Genomic DNA, 17434 nt, shown 5'->3' with positions numbered 1-17434 from the left:
AAACAGGAAAAATATCAGATAGTGACAGGTGATGAGAAAGAAATTAACATAGGATGATGTGATACAGGGTGACTAGGTGGCTATTTTATTTATTTTTTAAACATCTTTATTGGAGTATAATTGCTTTACAGTGGTGTGTTAGTTTCTGCTTTATAACAAAGTGAATCAGCTATACATATACATATATGCCCATATCTCCTCCCTCTTGCCTCTTCCTCCCACCCTCCCTATCCCCACCCCCGTAGGTGGTCACAGAGCACCAAGCTGATCTCCCTGTGCTATGTGGCTTCTTCCCACTAGCTATCTATTTTACATTTGGTAGTGTATATATGTCCATGCCCAGGTGGCTGTTTTAGATTAGGTGGTCAGGGAGGCCCTTTCTGAGATGACATTTGAACTAAGACTTTACTGAAAATAGGCCAACCCTGCCTCCATGGGAGGTGGAGAGAGTTATCTTAAGCTTGGGCAATGACAAAAGCTCAAGGCTGGAAAGAGGGAGAGAAAATGAATGCCAGAGTGAACAGAGGTAGTGGGTAAGGGGAAGGATGAAATTGCGAGAGGTGGGAGGGAGCAGCCGGCAGAGACCAAATTATCATTTTTTGGTAAAAGGATTGAGAGCAAAGGAGTGAGCAGAGTCCGGCGAGAAGGTCCTGGCAGGAACTCAGGCAAAAGTGGTGGCTAGGTGACTAGGATGAGAATAGCGGAGATGAAGCTAGGTGGGCCGATACGGGTCCCGAATGCTCCTCACAGCCCGCAGTCTCTCACCAGGGAGGGCCCGGGGCTGGGTCAGGTGAATGGGTGGCCCGCTCGTAGCCTCGCGGAACACCGCCCCCAGGGGCCGGCGCGCGTCCGCTGCCCCGCCGACGTGGCCGGCGCAGTAGGCCGCGCACGTGTCTGCTCCAGAGTTGGGGAACAGGGGAGCGCGGGGGTCTCAGGTTCCTGGTGATCAGAGGCCGGGGCGCCAGCTGGCCTGAGCCTGGCGTCCGCGGGCGCGAGCAGAGCAGTTGGGCCGGGCGGAAGGGGGCTGGGTCACGGCGAGGAGGGGGCGGCCTGGCGGGCGCGCGCGCTAGCCGCGTGCACGCGCCGGGGCGGGGAAGGATGGGGGCGGGGTGGGGGCAGCCGTTTCCCAGGCGGTAGTGGGGGCAGCCCTTTCCCAAGGCGGTAGCGGGGGTGGTGTCGCTGTTGCCCTTTTAAGCCGCGGGGCAGCCGCCTCCTGCCGGTGGAGTCAGTTACAAAGGGAGCAGCCGCCCAGGCCGCCACACAGCCCCTCGCCATTTTCCAGCCCCGACCGACGCGGGCCGGGGCGGCGGGGAGAGGCGGAGCCGCGAGAGCGCGGCCCGGGCCGGCCCCGCGGGGCGGTCGCGGCCGTGACGGCGGCTCCGGGCCCGGCTCCCCTTCCGCACCCCTCCCGCCGGAGATGAGGGGAAGATGTCCGTGTCAGGGCTCAAGGCCGAGCTGAAGTTCCTGGCGTCCATCTTCGACAAGAACCACGAGAGATTCCGCATCGTCAGTTGGAAGCTGGACGAGCTGCATTGCCAGTTCCTGGTGCCGCCACCGGCGCCGCCGGGCAGCCCTCACTCCCCGCCGCCGCCGCTCACACTCCACTGCAATATCACGGTGAGGCGCCCGGCCGCAGCCCTGTAGGGCCGGGCCGGGGAGGAAAGGGGCGCCCAGAGTCCCTGGACAAAGGGGAGCCTGCCCCGGAGAGGCCCCTCGGACCCCCGGGCGGGGCGGGCCCGCCCCTTTCCCCGGAGAAGGGCCCGGCCCAGCCCCGCCGGGACTGCGCGCGGCTCGGGTGGGAGGAGGCGGTCTGCTCGTTTCTCCGGCTCTTCTCGCCGGCCTGGGTTTGGGACTCCTGGTCCCTCTCGGCCCCCGTCGCCGCGCCCTGAGGTGGGAGACCGCTGCCGGCCGAGCCCTCGCTGGGTCGCCATGGCCGCCTACAGCCAGGGGCCTGCCTCCGGGGCCGCGGTGCGGCGGGTCGGCTGTTGTTTGAGCCCCGGCGGGGCAGGCGAAGGGCCCTCAAGTTTGAGCGCGTCCTTCTCGAGTCAGATTTCCCTGGTTCCGCGTATTCCCCCAATTATATTTTAAGTTTGTGCTTAAGGAAAAGCTAACATTGAAAACTGACGCATTTGAGGAAAAAAAGTTTAGAATGCAGCCTCTGGCACTGTTTGAATTATCCCCTTTCTGCTGGCCTGGCTCCGCGCTAACGCGTTTCCGAAGGCGCATTGGACCTTGGATGCGGCAGGTGTTCTGGGAGTATGTTTGTGCAGCCCCTCCTGTGGGTAAGCCGTTCAGATTAGGAGCTGGCGAAAGGCGATACGTGCCCAAGTCTGCTGCCCAGTAGGATTGTTTTATGTCCCAAAGCCGAGAAGACCCGTTAGAGCTCACTCTTTAACTTCATCTGAAAGCCCGTCAGAAACGCGTAAAAAAAAAAAAAAGTTAAATAAGTTTCTTCATAAAAGTGTATGATGAGGCTGTTCGTTGTGAAATTGACTTAGGGTATTGGTCCAAACTGCGGAATATGCCTCTTATAACAGGAGTTAAGGTTTCACGTTCCTCTGTAAATATGGCTAAAACCGAGTCTGGCGTCATTAAACTCCCTTTTGTTAAGTTAGTAGGTACTTAAGTGCCTACCCTGCAGCGTACCTGGCGCTCCGGAGTCTGTAAAAGCCTTTAAGTTATGATAATTAACATTAAAGTAGTTTTCAGAGTACTGGGGAGCAGGTGTATATTTCAGAAAAAAAAAGTTCAGTAAAGAGCTGTACTCAGGTGTTCTTTTCTAGGCGCTGGTTTTGCACAACTGGGTTGCGCAGTCCCTGCTTTCAGAACTTAGTCTTCTTGGGGGAAGAGTTTTACACAACGAAGTGTGACCAGGTTCTATGGTATCATCATGAAAGCCAAAGAGAGCAATTAACTTGGACTTTGGTGGTGGTGGTGTCGCTTCAGAGAAAGCCTTGAGGAGAGGCTGATTGTGGAGTTGGGCTTTCACGGGTGAGTAGAATTTTGGAAGGGAAGGAAAGGGCATTTCAGGCAGAGGAAACTCCATCTGAAAAAGACAGCAAAGCTTGAGAAAATGTGGATTGACTAGCAGTAGAGAAGTTATAATGAGACTTGAGAAGCCCAGCATATAGGCTGGTGAAGGTGAAGATTTTCCAAGAATGGAAAACAGGAAGTAGTAGTGAGCATGAAGTAGGTGATAATAAAGAGACTGGCTAGTCTGAATGATGATTATTCTGGTACAGGTTCAGGTATGGCCAGGAAAAAGTAGGGCTGGTTTCAATGATAGAGTGAACTTGTAGGCTTGTGGGCGAGCTGCTGAGTTAGGTAAATGGGAAGATGTTTTTGCCATCCAGGACTAGGAGTGGTTCTGTACAGTGGGTGGCATTAGGAAAAGTGTGTGGTTTTGGTAATCCCAGTGGGGGTGGGATGGTGGTGTTGCTGTGCTGTGCTGGCATTTAGTGGCAGGGGTACAGGGATGCCAGATGTCTTGTAATGTTCAGGCAGTCTGCCACGACAGAGAATTATCCCACTGCAAATGCCAGCAGTGCCCTATTGAGAGCCATATTGGAGGCTGATGGAGTCAGCTGCACAGAAAGATACTGAGTGATGACCTGGATTAGGAAGTGGAACAAGAAGTGAATTAGAGGCACCTGGCAAAAGGAGGCTCTGGTGGGGACCAGTATAATGGTACCACTAACACAAACTATTCAAATTGAGATGTTAGTGAATTATGACACATTATCAGAACATAATTATCATGGTAGATGCTCAGTGTATATGAATGTGTGTTAACATTATTATGGAGAAACATCAAACATATAAAAAGTTGAATAGTGTGGAGAACCTCCACGTACCCAGCCTCAACAGTGATAAACTTTTGGCCAATCTTATTTCATCTATACCCCACCTCGGATTATTTTGAAGCAGATTCCAGACATATCACTTCATCTGTAAGTATTTCGGTGTGTATCTCTAAAAGATAAAGACTCTTTAAGCATGGCTGAGTGTTTAGATAAAATCACCATGGTTTGCTCTTGCTGATGCCATTTTCTTAGAGGGGAAGGAGCAAGGAAAAAATGGGGCTGGATTTCATATGTCAGGACCTGTCTACTGTGTTTGATTTGCTATTCTCTAAAAAGTTTTAGCTCTTAAAAAATAATGATAATTTTGATCTATCTTTTAAAAAACTTTTCCTCTTATTTCCTCTTATTCCCATATATTTATTGAGCTCTTCTACATGCCAGGCCCTGTCTTCTCCATGCTTATCAAGAAGCATCCTTAGGCAGTTTCTGTAATGTTTGAGTGAATGGTACCTCACTAGTTGTTTCCTTATACACCTGCATGTCAATTTCTGAGTGGTCCTCTAAAGATATTGTGCCCCCTTTTTCTTTCAGGCTTCTGCATCAGCATTTTTTCCCATGTGGAATGTGCCCCTTACCCTACCCCAATCTGTCTTGACATGTCTGACCATCCCCAAGGCTCTTCTAGTCATAAGCTGTTTATGCTGATATCTATTTCCTTTCCTGTCTTCTAGTCCTTAACTGTTTATTGCTTTGGTTATGTTTTCTTAATATTATAATACTTGGGGAGTTTTTTGTTTTTTGTTTTTTTTTTAGTTGTGTAGTTTTTAAAAGTCTTTTTTATGGTGGCAGGGGGGAATATTCTGTAGTTATATTTTTCATCTTCCTCTCACTAAATGCTCAGTAAATATTTGTACTATTGATGATATGGCCACCATTTTAGCTATCTTCTGTTGGAACAAAAATCTTAACTACCATGTAAGTTAACTGCCAAGAGTTGGTCAAAAGGGCAGAGAAAACATCAAGAAAGTGTCATGGGTAGTGCATAAATATTTAAAAGGCCACTTAGGGTTCGATAGGAAATCTGCAATTTGACTTCACATGAAAGCGTTTTAAGAAGTAAACAAAACAAAACAAAAAACAAACCAAAAAAAAAAACAAGGCATAGATGTGTTACTCTTTAGGCCAAGGGAATGAAGCTAATTTTTTTTTCTGTTTTATAAATTTGTCCTAATCTTAAGTATGAAAGGGAAAGAGTGCTATTTTCAACTTCAAGGAGTCTTTTTTAAAAAACTTGTTTTCTGTGAACTCATGGTATGAAAGTTTGTCATGCAAACTTAGAAGTATTGTCTTTCCATTTTCAGTAAATAGATCTAATTGCCAGTCAGTGCTAACATCCAGTTATGATCACACCTAAAATCAAAGCAGCTCGTTTTAATAACTTGTGCAGCCTTATTGGGAGCTAGTGTAGGACTTTGTTTTAGTCCTTTTGAAATATTTAGCATACCTTGGCAACTCCATTACTCCTTTTATGGACTTCTTGGCATTTGGGAACTCTTGGTAGGGAATTGCTGTTTTAGAGTGAGAAATCCCCCCCAGGAAGTAAATTAGCTGGTAAAAAAATAAAACCTCATAGTACTTTATTATTTGTGTAGCATAAATCATTACTCTTTCTGCCTGAGTGGCTATTTGCCAGGCTATTTGTGGTGGAACATTTTTTTAATTAGATTTCTATTCATCATTGCCAAAAAGGTTACCCCCCTCCCAACCCTAACAGCAAGATACTAAATTAAAAATGTTAGAGCTGAGAGTTTAGGAGACAGAAAAAAATTTAGTCTTTAGTCTTTGGGACCTTAAGCAAATTACTACTTTCACTGTATTTTTCTATGAAATAGATAATACTTTTTGCCCCACATGAGAGCATATATAGGAAAGCTCTTTAACATTGATAATGATCTCTGCAAATATAAAAGTGATGGTGTCATTAGCAGCTGAATAACACTTTTGAAAATGCTTTTTAATAGCTTTTCATGGGAAATAAACCAGTGCTGTTAATTTCTTAATTTTTCTTGTTTCTAGTCTTTACATTGATAAAAAGTAGCCCAGAGAAGGTTATACAAAGGAAAATAACAAAACTTGACTAAAGAGCCCAAGACCTTTTCTTTGGTCTACTCTCCTGGGACAGATTACTTTTCCAAATTGAACTCCTGGAGAATCTTTTGGAAGTATCACAGCTGTCATGTTAAGCACCTCAGTGGTACTTTCAGTCCAGAGGAATCATTGTTTCCATTCATTTGACCAATTTATAATATAGAGTCAAATTCCTAGTTGGTATCTCTCTTCCCTCATCCCCATTTTTATGCCCTTCCTTGAAAGGAACAGATACATGAAGAGGGGAGACTTAGATTTCCATTTTGTGAATGGTGTATCCTTTAGTAACTTGTTTTTTTTTCGTTGTTGTTGTTAAACTTCCTTAGGCCTGGAAAAGGATAGTATTAGATAAATGTCAGCTAGTTGAGGGGTGGGGAATTGAATTTAGTGGGGAATTGAATTTAAATAGTCCCTGCCAAATAAAGCATTACTGGAGAGCCAGAGTGGTGAAGCAGAGGTCCTTTTTTCCAAGGCCATTGTAATAGTGTTCTGTGTTCTCTTCTGAAAGATCATTCTGAGAGACAAAGCGGACTCAGAACCAAGGAAACCATTGGTTTCTGCAGATTAGGTGGTTTGAATTCTCTTCAGCACTTTTGTTTTCTCTGCCTCAGTGCCTTTAGAATGATGTTATGATTAGCTGTAATTTGCTATTCAAACAAGCACTTAGGAATTTTTTTCAGATCACAGGGGTATATATGCATTTTTCTTTTACCAAATGTTAGTGTTTTTACTCTGCTTCTCTGGGCTCTGGTCATGTTAGATATTTAGTTGTATGTTATTTACTTGTAAAATGATTATCAGGGAGCAATCTCTTTTTCTTTCTTCTTTTTTTTGGGTAGCTTTTTTATGTTGTCAGGTCATTTAGAATTTTATTAAGCTACCATATGGTAATTCTGTCAGTTTATTTCATTCTCCATCCCACATTTATTGAACGGCAAAGTGTGAAAATAGAGTGTCCCATAGCTGTTCTCCAGAAGAATTAAAACTGTTATACCTTTGAACCTTCAACAAGAAGTATGTATATCAATTTTCAAAAAAAGTTAGGATACAGCCATCTCCAAGGATTTCATGTCATTTGGAAAAATGCCAGAAACAGCATTCTGGCAGGCAGTTTTGCTGGCTGGTGCTTGATATAGAGCCACACATCGATCTCTTAGTGGATTTATGTGGAAAAATAGGTAAAGCTATTTCTGAACAAGACAAACTCCTTAGGCAATGACAAGCGAAGAGGTTGGTTTGATTAACCTTGAGTTATGTTGCCTTAGATTAGGACAACACAACATTTTATGGTGGCAGTGGCCGTGGTGGTGAATTTCTTTGAAATTTGTCCACTTATGGTAACCTTTATGGTGGTGGTCACAGACAACTTCATCCTTCAAGCCTTAAAATCACTATAAAACTAATAGTAGAATTGAGGAAAAACAGGGTCCCTGAGTAATTAGATGCTTAGATAATTGTCTAAAATTTTCATAACTGGCGAGGAGAGGTGTTAGAAGCACTTAAACATTTAATGTAAGGAAAGCTGCTTGAACTTACACTGGGATTTTAGAGCACCATCTGTTGTTTAAAAATTGTATATCATGGGTCATTTTAAAGAGAAATAGTAAGGAAACTATCTTTTCAAGATAGATACAAAGCTTAGTTGTTAACCTTGTAAAAATTTAAAAGCTTGAGGTATATGAGAGGTTGAAAGCATTAATGCTTAGTTTTAAATATTGGTGATAATTTTGGATGCCTTTCAAAGTATGTAGATTGTCTTCTAAATATTACACTGAACAAGCCTTGACCATGATGTGAAATTTGTGCTGAAGATTACGTTTCCAGAGGTGGTGGTAGTGGATATTTTATAATGTGGAAAATAAGACATTTAAGAAGTCTAAAAACCAGATAAGCAAAACTAGAAAAAAAAATCACCTGTAATTCTACCACTCAGAAGACACCACTGTCAAAATTATGGTACATATCTTGTCATCTGGTCATCTTTTTTCTCTTATGTTTATGTAGATTCCCTCTCCCTTTTAAAAAAAAATCAGGTTATTTTGTTATCTGATTTTTCACTCAGTAATGTTGTAGACCTTGTCATAAACTTTTTCCTCCAATGTCTTCAATTATCATGTGCTGTTCTGTTACATGACTACAGCATTGAGTCAGTCGTGTCTGCTACTATCAGTGGTTTCTGTTTTCTTCTATTTTAAGTAATGCTTTGAGCATTAATAGCTAGAGCTAAATCCTTGTGCATATAGGTAATATCCTTTGAAATTTTCCTAGAAGTGATAGCTTTCTGTTCTTGTTGATGAATTGGTTTTTGGAGATGTTGTAACAAATTATATTGTATAGGAACTTTTTTTTTTCTTCCAGGTAGCAGCTTTTATTAGATTGGTAAAAACGTTAGCAGGTGTGAAGTGAAAGGGGCATTCTCACAGTCATGGCACAAAGTATAGTATAAATATCTATGACCCTTTAGAAAACAGTTTGGTTTCTTTTAACCCTCTCTATTTTGGCAAGATATATGCTGGCTACCCCGGTTGGCCAACATTGTCCTTGTGATGCTGGATCTCCAAGAAAGACGGCTCTAGTTCCAGAGAAGACCCAGATTTGCCTGGTTTAGCTCATCTGACAGCTAACCACTGGGAGTAGACTAGGCTGGTAGAGACCTGTGATCAGGTTTTGGGTCAAGGGAGGCAGGTAGGAAGACGGGAAGGAGATAGGAAAACTAACCTCAGTAGAACCACATAAATATAGAATGATAAAAGGATGTTTCTTCCAAGGAAGAAATTCTGAGAGTGAGGGGAAAAAAGGTTGGGAGATAGGGGGCAGGCAGCAGTTATCAAGGTTTTTTGGAGTCAAGACTCTTTTACACTATTAAAAATATATTGAGGTCCCAAGGAGCTTTTGTTTATGTAGGTTGTCAATATTTATCATTAGAAATTAAAACAAATATTTAAAATATTCATTAAGATAAACTCATTACATGTTAATATAAATGTTTTTGTGGAAAATGACCTTATGCTCTAAACCAAAAAGTTTTAATGAGAATAGTGGCACAATTTTACTTTTTTTTTTTTTTTTTTTTGGAATACGCGGGCCTCTCACTGTTGTGGCCTCTCCTGTTGCGGAGCACAGGCTCCGGACGCACAGGCTCAGCAGCCATGGCTCACGGGCCCAGCTGCTCAGTGGCATGTGGGATCTTCCTGGACTGGGGCACGAACCCGTGTCCCCTGCATTGGCAGGTGGACTCTCAACCACTGCGCCACCAGGGAAGCCCCACAATTTTACATTTTTTGAGGTGAATCTCTTTGATGTCTGGTCTATCATTTGCTTCTGCATTCAATCTGTGGTGATATGTTGTTCTGGTTGAAGTAATAGGAAGAAAATCCAGCCTCACACCGATACTTGGTTGGAAAAAGGAATATTGTAACAGCTGTTTTAGATAGTTGTAGATATTCATTTTGGATACTCTACCCAAACTTGTTTTTTTCTTGAACTTTGAATGGATCTTTTACCCATGATATTACGACATCATGCATTGGTCATTTGGAAAATATTGGTTCACTGAAGTCTTCTAAATGTTGATACATTTTGTTAGGTGACATGGAAACATTATATTCATTAATATCACCATCAACCTCATCAGAATACTGTTAGGAAGCTGTCAGGCTCACAGTGGTAGATACAGGTTTTGCAAAATTCTAATTTTTGCTTGAAAGCTTGAATTTTATCATTGGCAATAAATACTGTCCTGTGTTTTCCTTGAAATGATAGGCTCTCTTCATTCTTTTTGGAGAAAACATCTATCAAAAATCCAAGTTGGAATAACCATTGTTTGTCAGTCATTCTTTCAAGTGAAAATTGTGTCCTGTGAAAGTGGTTAGTTCAGCTCACAATTGTCATACAAGTGCTTTTTCTCATGTGTTCTGTAGGAGTGCTCATGTGTGCTTCACATTTCATCACTTGCAATATTAAAAAGACATAAGGATTGAGATTTAGTAAAATAACTGCCTCATCACAGACATTCATAAGTGAAATGCCTTTTTTTTCTTTTAAACACCTTGAATGACTGGTGGTAAATACCATGTCTTCAAGTATAGTTTGGTGTCACTGCCTTTATCTGTGCTAAGGTACCAGCAGTTAGTTTTACCCACCATTATGTCTGCACCATTGGTACAGATGTCAATGTGAAAAAGGCAATTAACATTTTAGTATTCTTGTAGAAATAGTTTGGACCTAGGAGTCCAAGGGCCCCACTTGAGAACTGTTAACATAGTTGCTTAGACCTAGTATATATCCTGTCTTCTTTTGTACAGGATTAGAAAAATATGGCATAGGTAGTAACTGATCTCAGTATTTCTTTTATGTTTTTCTCTTTTTTTGCAATTCTCATAATATGGTTTTGAGGGGTTTTAGTCCAGAGCAACAATTCATATATTTTCTTTTGCTTATGCAGAAGTTTAATCTACATAATGAAGCTGAGAATTTAGTGCTTTTTTTTTTTCTTTTAAGGCTAAAGAAAATACAAATCTAAAACAATAAAAATGGTTTAGATGGTGTGTTCTCAAACTAGGCTGAAGAATTTAAAGAAAATGTAATAAGTAATTCTCTTTAAGAATAGGATTAATTTTGAAGACAGTCTGTTTACCTTTTAGCCTTAAAGAGGTTTGGGACACAGTAAGAGTTTGAGGAATGAGAATACAAAAATAAACCATTACTGAATGGATATAATGATGTCCTACTTCAATACAGTTTTTCTTTCTTTAAAGAACATTTTGTAAAATGCTTTAAAAATAATCAGTTTCTGTGGCTCCAACTATATTATAATTGAGATTAGAGTTCTCAAAGCAATGCTTCTTTAAACTGTTTCTGCAAAATTGTTGTTTCTCTATGACCAGAATCTAACTGTACCTAATACTAATACTAATGGCTTTTCCCTAATATATAATAGAAAACAGTGCAAATGAACAGAGTAAATGTCTGTTATTAGGTGGAAACATGTACAAGGGTGTGACTACCAGGAGGTTAAGATTATTGGAACCATTTTAGAGGCAGCCTATTACAGTGTTCAATAACATCATTGACCTGGATGAGCTGGAGCACGCAGACAGTAGCTGTACAAGGAGAATGCCTGTCTCAGAGCCCAACTCCAGTGGCTAGTGAGCACTATGACTAATGTCATAGTGGCTAACGTAGCCCTAAGACAGCTATGTTGCTGTCTGTTCTGCCTTTCTAACACCTTGCTGTCTTGAAGAAGTAATCTTAGCCTCATTTAAGAAATTTGTCCTTTAGAAGCCAGAGTCTTCCTTGCAATCTAAGAAGGGATGAGAAATTATTAGGAAAAAGGCAGAATTCAATGGGATTGATTTTTAGGGGCCAATAGGGGCCAATTTTCTATTGGAGAGAAATCTCAAAGTAGCTTCTGTAATTACACTACTCAGAAGGCAAGTAGTATAGTGAGTAGAAGATTTAAAAAATCATTTTTAACATTTGTAAGGATTTAAAAACATGTGCCTAGATATGTATTCCTTTGCTTTATTTAAAAAAATTCAGAGTTAGAGCTCATCTAGATAAATCTTAGAAATGTAGTTTTATTATATTAAAAGGCAAAAAGTAGTATGGTTTAGCTCTGTAGACTACTTCAAGGTTGGGGTTTTTTAGTTTTTGCTTTTAATTTGTTTTTGCTTTTTGAGGGATTTATTGTGATTCCAGATTTTAAAGCCCTTAAATGTTAAAGCTGGTGAATCCAGGCCATGATAGACCTTTCTTTGTAAAGAAAGGAATCCTGTCTTCCTTGGTGCTTGCATACTTTTGATGAAACATAACTTTTGAAGTGTATTCTCTTCTGTTTGTTTTAAATCATACTGCTTACTGGGTAAAGTCCTTTTTTTATAAGACTAATAAATTATGTAACATGGAACAGGAAAGATTAAACTGTAAAACATAATTTTTATTTAAAAAAATCCATTAAAAATTTTGTTTCTCCACACATGGATTTTAATGTGTTACTTTTCTTTCCATGATATGCTTTACTTAAATTTGTGGTCATCTTGCCATTTAGTGGTGAGGTTTAATTGCATATCCAGGTTATCCTGTCTGTAAATGTGTTTAACGTAGGTGTCTCTGTAACAGGAATCTTATCCATCTTCTTCACCAATATGGTTTGTGGACTCTGATGACCCAAATCTGACATCAGTTCTGGAACGTCTAGAAGACACTAAGAACAACAATTCGGTGAGAAAATAAGCCACACTACTTTTTGTTTCTCATGAACATATAGAATTTAAGTGTTAAGAGGTAATATGATATAGAAGCCTGATTAATGATTATTTGATAACCTGGTTTTTAGCTCCTTTAAGATTTCTTTTTTTTTTTGTCCTTCATATTCTACTGTTTAATACCTGGTTTTTCATTTTTATTCCCCATAGGTATAATCTTAATTTAGATCAGGAATTAGGTGGTCTCTTTTCCATGAATCCTAATCATTAAACTAAGCAGGCCTTTTTGGTTGGGACCACTAGCCAAGGTAGGAAGTAGAAAAAGGGAAAAAGATCAAGGTAGATGTGAGGGGGAAATAATGACAGAATGACACCAATTGCTGTTTCTGTCAAGAGTCTATAACTCTGAGTAAAAGTCAAAGGTATATAAATAAAAAGTTATTTTCTAATATATAAAACAATCTAACTTTCCATTTTAGAAACCTGGTTTCTTTGATTATAAAACTATAAGTGACCATTGTGAGAGAACTAATAAAATTAAAAACAACAAAAAAAGGAAAATAGAAATCTTATTTTCTCTACCTGATACAACCATTGTTGACATGATGGCTATTTTTTCTCGGTATTTTTTTCCCTTGCTAGTAAAATACACATACTCTTATACATACGTTTAAATAGTTGAGGTTATGTTTTATATAATTTAAATGCTTTTTTAAAGTTAACATTATCATTACATTTTTCCACGATGTCACAAAGTCCTTACAGAAAAATACCAATTATTATTTGCAGGTGACATGATTGTTTACCTTAAAAAAAAAAAATCGAAAGGAGTCAGCTGAAAAAGCGATTTTTAAGATGACTGGTTAAAAGTTCTATTATATAAAAATCAAGTTTTCCCAAATATCAGCTATAATCAGAAAATATGGTGGACAAGTATTTTATTGACAACTCTAAATACCTAGGAATAAGGTTAGGTGTGCAGGTTTTGTATCAAGAAAACTACAAAAATTTGCTGAGTAAAATGAAAGACTTGACTACTGTGTTCCTAGATGGGCAGACTCCATATTATAAATATGTCAGTTATCTGTATAGCTTCATGTTAGTTTATAAATTGAATGCAATTCCAGTAAAAATCCCAACAGATTTATTTTTGGGACTTGACAAGTGACTCTAAAGTTTTTGAAGAGTAAATAATCAAAAACAATAATGGAGTTGAAAAAAAATGAGAGACATGTCTGACCAGATATTGAATAAAATAAAATATTGAGTACTGGCACCGAACTGGACAAGTAAAGGCAGTTAGAAGTTTAGAAACAGAGTCATGCAATTGAGAATTTAGAATGAGTTAAATCGAACCAAAATACTCAATAAGGAAAGGATAGATTGTTCTATTAATAATTAATGGGAGAACTAATGATTTGGGGAATTTAGAGACTTACCTCAGATTTTTGTCACCATAAGTTAGAGGTGGTTTAAGCACATCTATTCTTAAAATTAAGAACAGAAGAACATTGGTTTATAGAGTATTATAAGAGTAATAAGAGAGCCATGAAAGTTAGAGGAAAAAATTAAAAGCTAGACAGACATATGTTCACATCTCCAGCAGGGGAGGGGGCAACAGGACAGGTAAAGAGGGATAGACTTAGCTCCCTTACTGCTTAGGAGGTTGCCTCTAAAGATCTAAAGGTGTAAGTTTTGTAATAGTAGAAATGAGTGGGGTTATTTTTTGATGTCTAAAGTATCCATCAAAAAAATGCTCATAAAGTAAATTGACATAGGATATAAAATGGGATCCAATTTCATAAATAAATATTTACATAAAAGAAAAAAGCCAAAACTCACGCTTCACTCTTTCTTATACTCTCTGCCAGTTATTTTATTACCTAGTCTTGAATAAGAATAAGCTCTATTTCCTCACCTTTAATTCATTTAATTCATTATAATCTGGATTCTGCCATCTTTGTTGTACTAAAATTTTTACTTCTAGTTGCCAAATCCAGGACTTCTTTTTTAGTCCTAAAGTTTCTGCAGCATTTTGATACTGTTGATTCTTTCCTTATTGAAACATTTCTCCATTCAACAAACACATATTCCTTATTGTCCACCAATAAAGAGCTGGTTAAATAAAAATTACTGTATAGTTTTATGATAGAATATCATGTTGAAGTTAAGAAGAATGCAGCCAGTCTTTCCACAAGAGCACATACAATGTTCCAAGATATACTAAGGTGAAAAAGCAGGGCATAGCATATTGTCTATAATCTGGCTCCTTTAGTATACGAAGTAAAAATAAATAAATAAATAAAAATAAATCTATGCTGGATTATACATACCTTTTTTTCCACCTGGGTGGATACAGGAAACTATTAGTAGTAGAACGCAGAAAAGTATTTTTTAAAAAATTGGCTTCTATGCCAGGCTTTGTGGTAAGTGGTGGGTATAAAAGACAAGTCATATCCCTGTCCTCTGGGAACTGATAATCTGATGAGGATTTCCATCAGATCACTGTCTCCTGTTTTTATCTCTTATTATTGCCTTGCCTTGGTCTCCTCTGAGCTCTTATTCCTTGGTCTGCCTCTTTCTTCTCATTCTGCGCTTTCTCTGAGTAATCTCTTCTACTCCCAGTACTTAAATCATGGCCTATATTCCAGTGATTCCTAAATCTGTATCTCTAGATAAAATTTATCTCCTGAGTTTGAAACCCATTATCTGTCTATATATCACACAGATCCAGGGAATCTTACTCAGATGTGCTGTGGCTGTTCAAAATGATTACATCTAAATTTAAACTCATCTACCTCTTAGTACTCCACCTCCCGCATCATGTTTCCCCTCAAAAATTCTCTCTGTGATTGTGAATGGGGCAAAATGAAATAATGAAACTTGTTACCCATGTCTGAAGCTGGGAACTATCTTAGAGTTCTTTTTTATACCAGTGTTTCCTGACTCCCACCCCCTCAACTCCAGACTATCTAGTAAATTTCTAAGACCTGTCCATCTCCCTTCTATAAGTATTTCTTAAATTCTTCCCCATGATCTTAGTTACTTCCTTCGATCCCTCAAACACTTTTTTGGGTGGAGCGTGAAGTTGAAATTCCTGGAAGCTGTGCTGCCCTGTTTCTTACTGCTTGGTGCATCTCCACCACGCTGCTGTCTTTCCCACAGTGCTACCGTAGCTCTTCCTGTACCAGGGGTTGGAGTGTCGGGTCTGTGTCCAGCTCACCCTGCCTCGTCTTTGTTATGTACTGAGCACAAAACAGAGCTTATTGGATGGATAACAAATCCACGGTGGGGCTTTGCTGCTTTTTAAGCTTGAGGATATTTTTTTATACTAATTTACTGCTCAACTTTCCTCATTTTTACTTGCTCCATTGTCCACTTTGGAAAGGCTTGTTCTTTGCTTTGTTTAACCCATTCTAATTCTGTGTCTGTTTTCCTCAGTCCTTCATAAACCTGCTCCTTTCTCTTCATCTCTTTTCTTGGTTAGAGACATCCAGGAAACTGTTCCTGACCAAGTCAAGTAAGTTACCTTACTTGCTGCCAATCATGGCTACTGATAGTGACCATTCTTCTTAAATCATAATTCTAAACTTATACATTGAAAACAATTTTTTAAACAATGAAAAACATGTTTGTGCACATAATTTACCTTGCTTACTTAAAGTAATATGCTTAAAAATCTGGATTTAAAAATGGAAACGAGTTATTCTTTGCAGTTTTCCTAGTAAGGTTTTTGTTTGTTTGTTTGTTTAGACAAACACTTAAGAGCCTACTAAATGTCAAGTGTTTTCACAGAAGAGTTCATTTAATTTTTACCCTTATGAGAAGGTTTTAATTTCCTTGTTTTATAGATGGGGAGACTCAAAACTCAGGGCGTTAGATACTGTATCCAAGGTCACCTGGATTCCAAGGCTCTGTTTGCTAGACCACATTTGCCTCTACTTTCAAATGAATGACTGTGAAATATATAATTTTATAAACTGTGTGCAGCAACACTGCCTCTGTTTTTTGTAGCCTCATTAATGTATTAATGTACTCTTGTAAGTTACTAAGAAAAGAAGTTAACAACTGAAAATTAGACAATGTCTGGAGCTCCCCTTCCTCTGCCATTTTGTTGATGTCATTCTGCTAGGTATCAGTTGTTGGGATTGCACTAAAGCCATAGTAACTTTCTTACACTAGCAGCCCCTAAAATATTTTTTAAAGACTGTTATTTTATCTGTAGGCTGTAATTGAGCAGTAATAAACTTTTCTCATTTCCTACTGGATTAGTTACAGTAGTTATAGTGTTATTCATGTCTCTAAGGGCTCTTTAACATAATGCTTATTTACTGAAATGTGTTTTGTAGCTTCGTCAGCAGTTGAAGTGGTTGATATGTGAACTCTGCAGATTATATAACCTTCCTAAGCACCTGGATGTTGAGATGCTAGATCAACCACTACCCACGGGTCAGGTAAAGTAAAAATTCTCTAGTATTCAAGAGCTAAAATAAATTGTCTCAAGCACAAGTAAAACTAGGATGATTTCTCATTATTATACAACTTATTTAGAACTTAGTTTTTGTTTTCCTGTTGAATTGTTTTGTTTGTTTTAGGTACTAAAAATAACCTTTTCATTCTTGGGAGCTGCTCTTATTTACTATGACAGGCAAACAGTTGCCCCCTCTCTACCACCACCTTTTTGTTAATGTTCCTGGTTTCCATAACTGTTCCTTGCTTCTGCAGTTGTTTGCTTTTGTTTATTCACTTACCTTCACCTGGAATGCCATCTCTCTATACCCATTTGTGCTTCTTAAGTCCTAACTCAAATGTTATCTCCTCCAGGCAGCAGAAGTACCCACTAGCTCACCACCACTTCTAACCGCTCTGGATTTCTGGATTTACCTATTTAGGCATAATTTATTGATTTGTACAATAACAAAGATTTAGCTTTTATACCACCCACTTACCCACCCACCTCCCCTTCCTAAAACATCATTATATTTAGTAATATGAATAATCACCACTTATCATTAGGACTTTGTAGTGTAGAGTTTTATATTTCATCTGTACAGTTTTTTGTTTTGCAATGTCTTCCTTATAATAATAATTCTTAGTTAAAAAAGTTATGTTCTGTCTCTTTTCTATGAGATCTCCCTCTCTTCTGGAGCCTTTGGCTCTTCTGCACCAGTCTTGGCAGGTTCTTTTCTGGGCTGGCTATTAAGCTGTCATATTGAAATTTTTCTTGTCTCCTCTGCTGGAGTAGTAGATCCATTGTTTCCAGATTTCATGTCTTCT

The 17434-nt window shown here is 39.3% G+C and overlaps 1 protein-coding gene across 2 annotated transcripts in view; it reads left to right on the top strand.

Moving 5' to 3' along the window:
• The first annotated feature begins 1130 nt into the window (after nucleotides 1-1130).
• Nucleotides 1131-17434, top strand: part of UBE2Q2 (ubiquitin conjugating enzyme E2 Q2) — a 72426-nt gene continuing 56122 nt past the window's right edge. The window contains exons 1-3 of one of the 2 annotated variants that reach the window (XM_027123719.1): nucleotides 1131-1617; nucleotides 12072-12173; nucleotides 16507-16611. In XM_027123719.1, the coding sequence (XP_026979520.1) occupies nucleotides 1429-1617; nucleotides 12072-12173; nucleotides 16507-16611 (396 nt within the window). In that variant the 5' untranslated portion in view covers nucleotides 1131-1428. The remainder of the gene's footprint in view (nucleotides 1618-12071; nucleotides 12174-16506; nucleotides 16612-17434) is intronic. The other variant, XM_027123718.1, reaches the window with a different exon arrangement.

Source organism: Aethalodelphis obliquidens, unplaced genomic scaffold (genome assembly GCF_003676395.1).
Source record: "Aethalodelphis obliquidens isolate GAN/ISIS:26980383/991018 unplaced genomic scaffold, ASM367639v1 scaffold26, whole genome shotgun sequence".
Lineage (NCBI taxonomy): Eukaryota > Metazoa > Chordata > Mammalia > Artiodactyla > Delphinidae > Aethalodelphis > Aethalodelphis obliquidens.
This window is presented reverse-complemented; position numbering and strand designations above follow the sequence as displayed.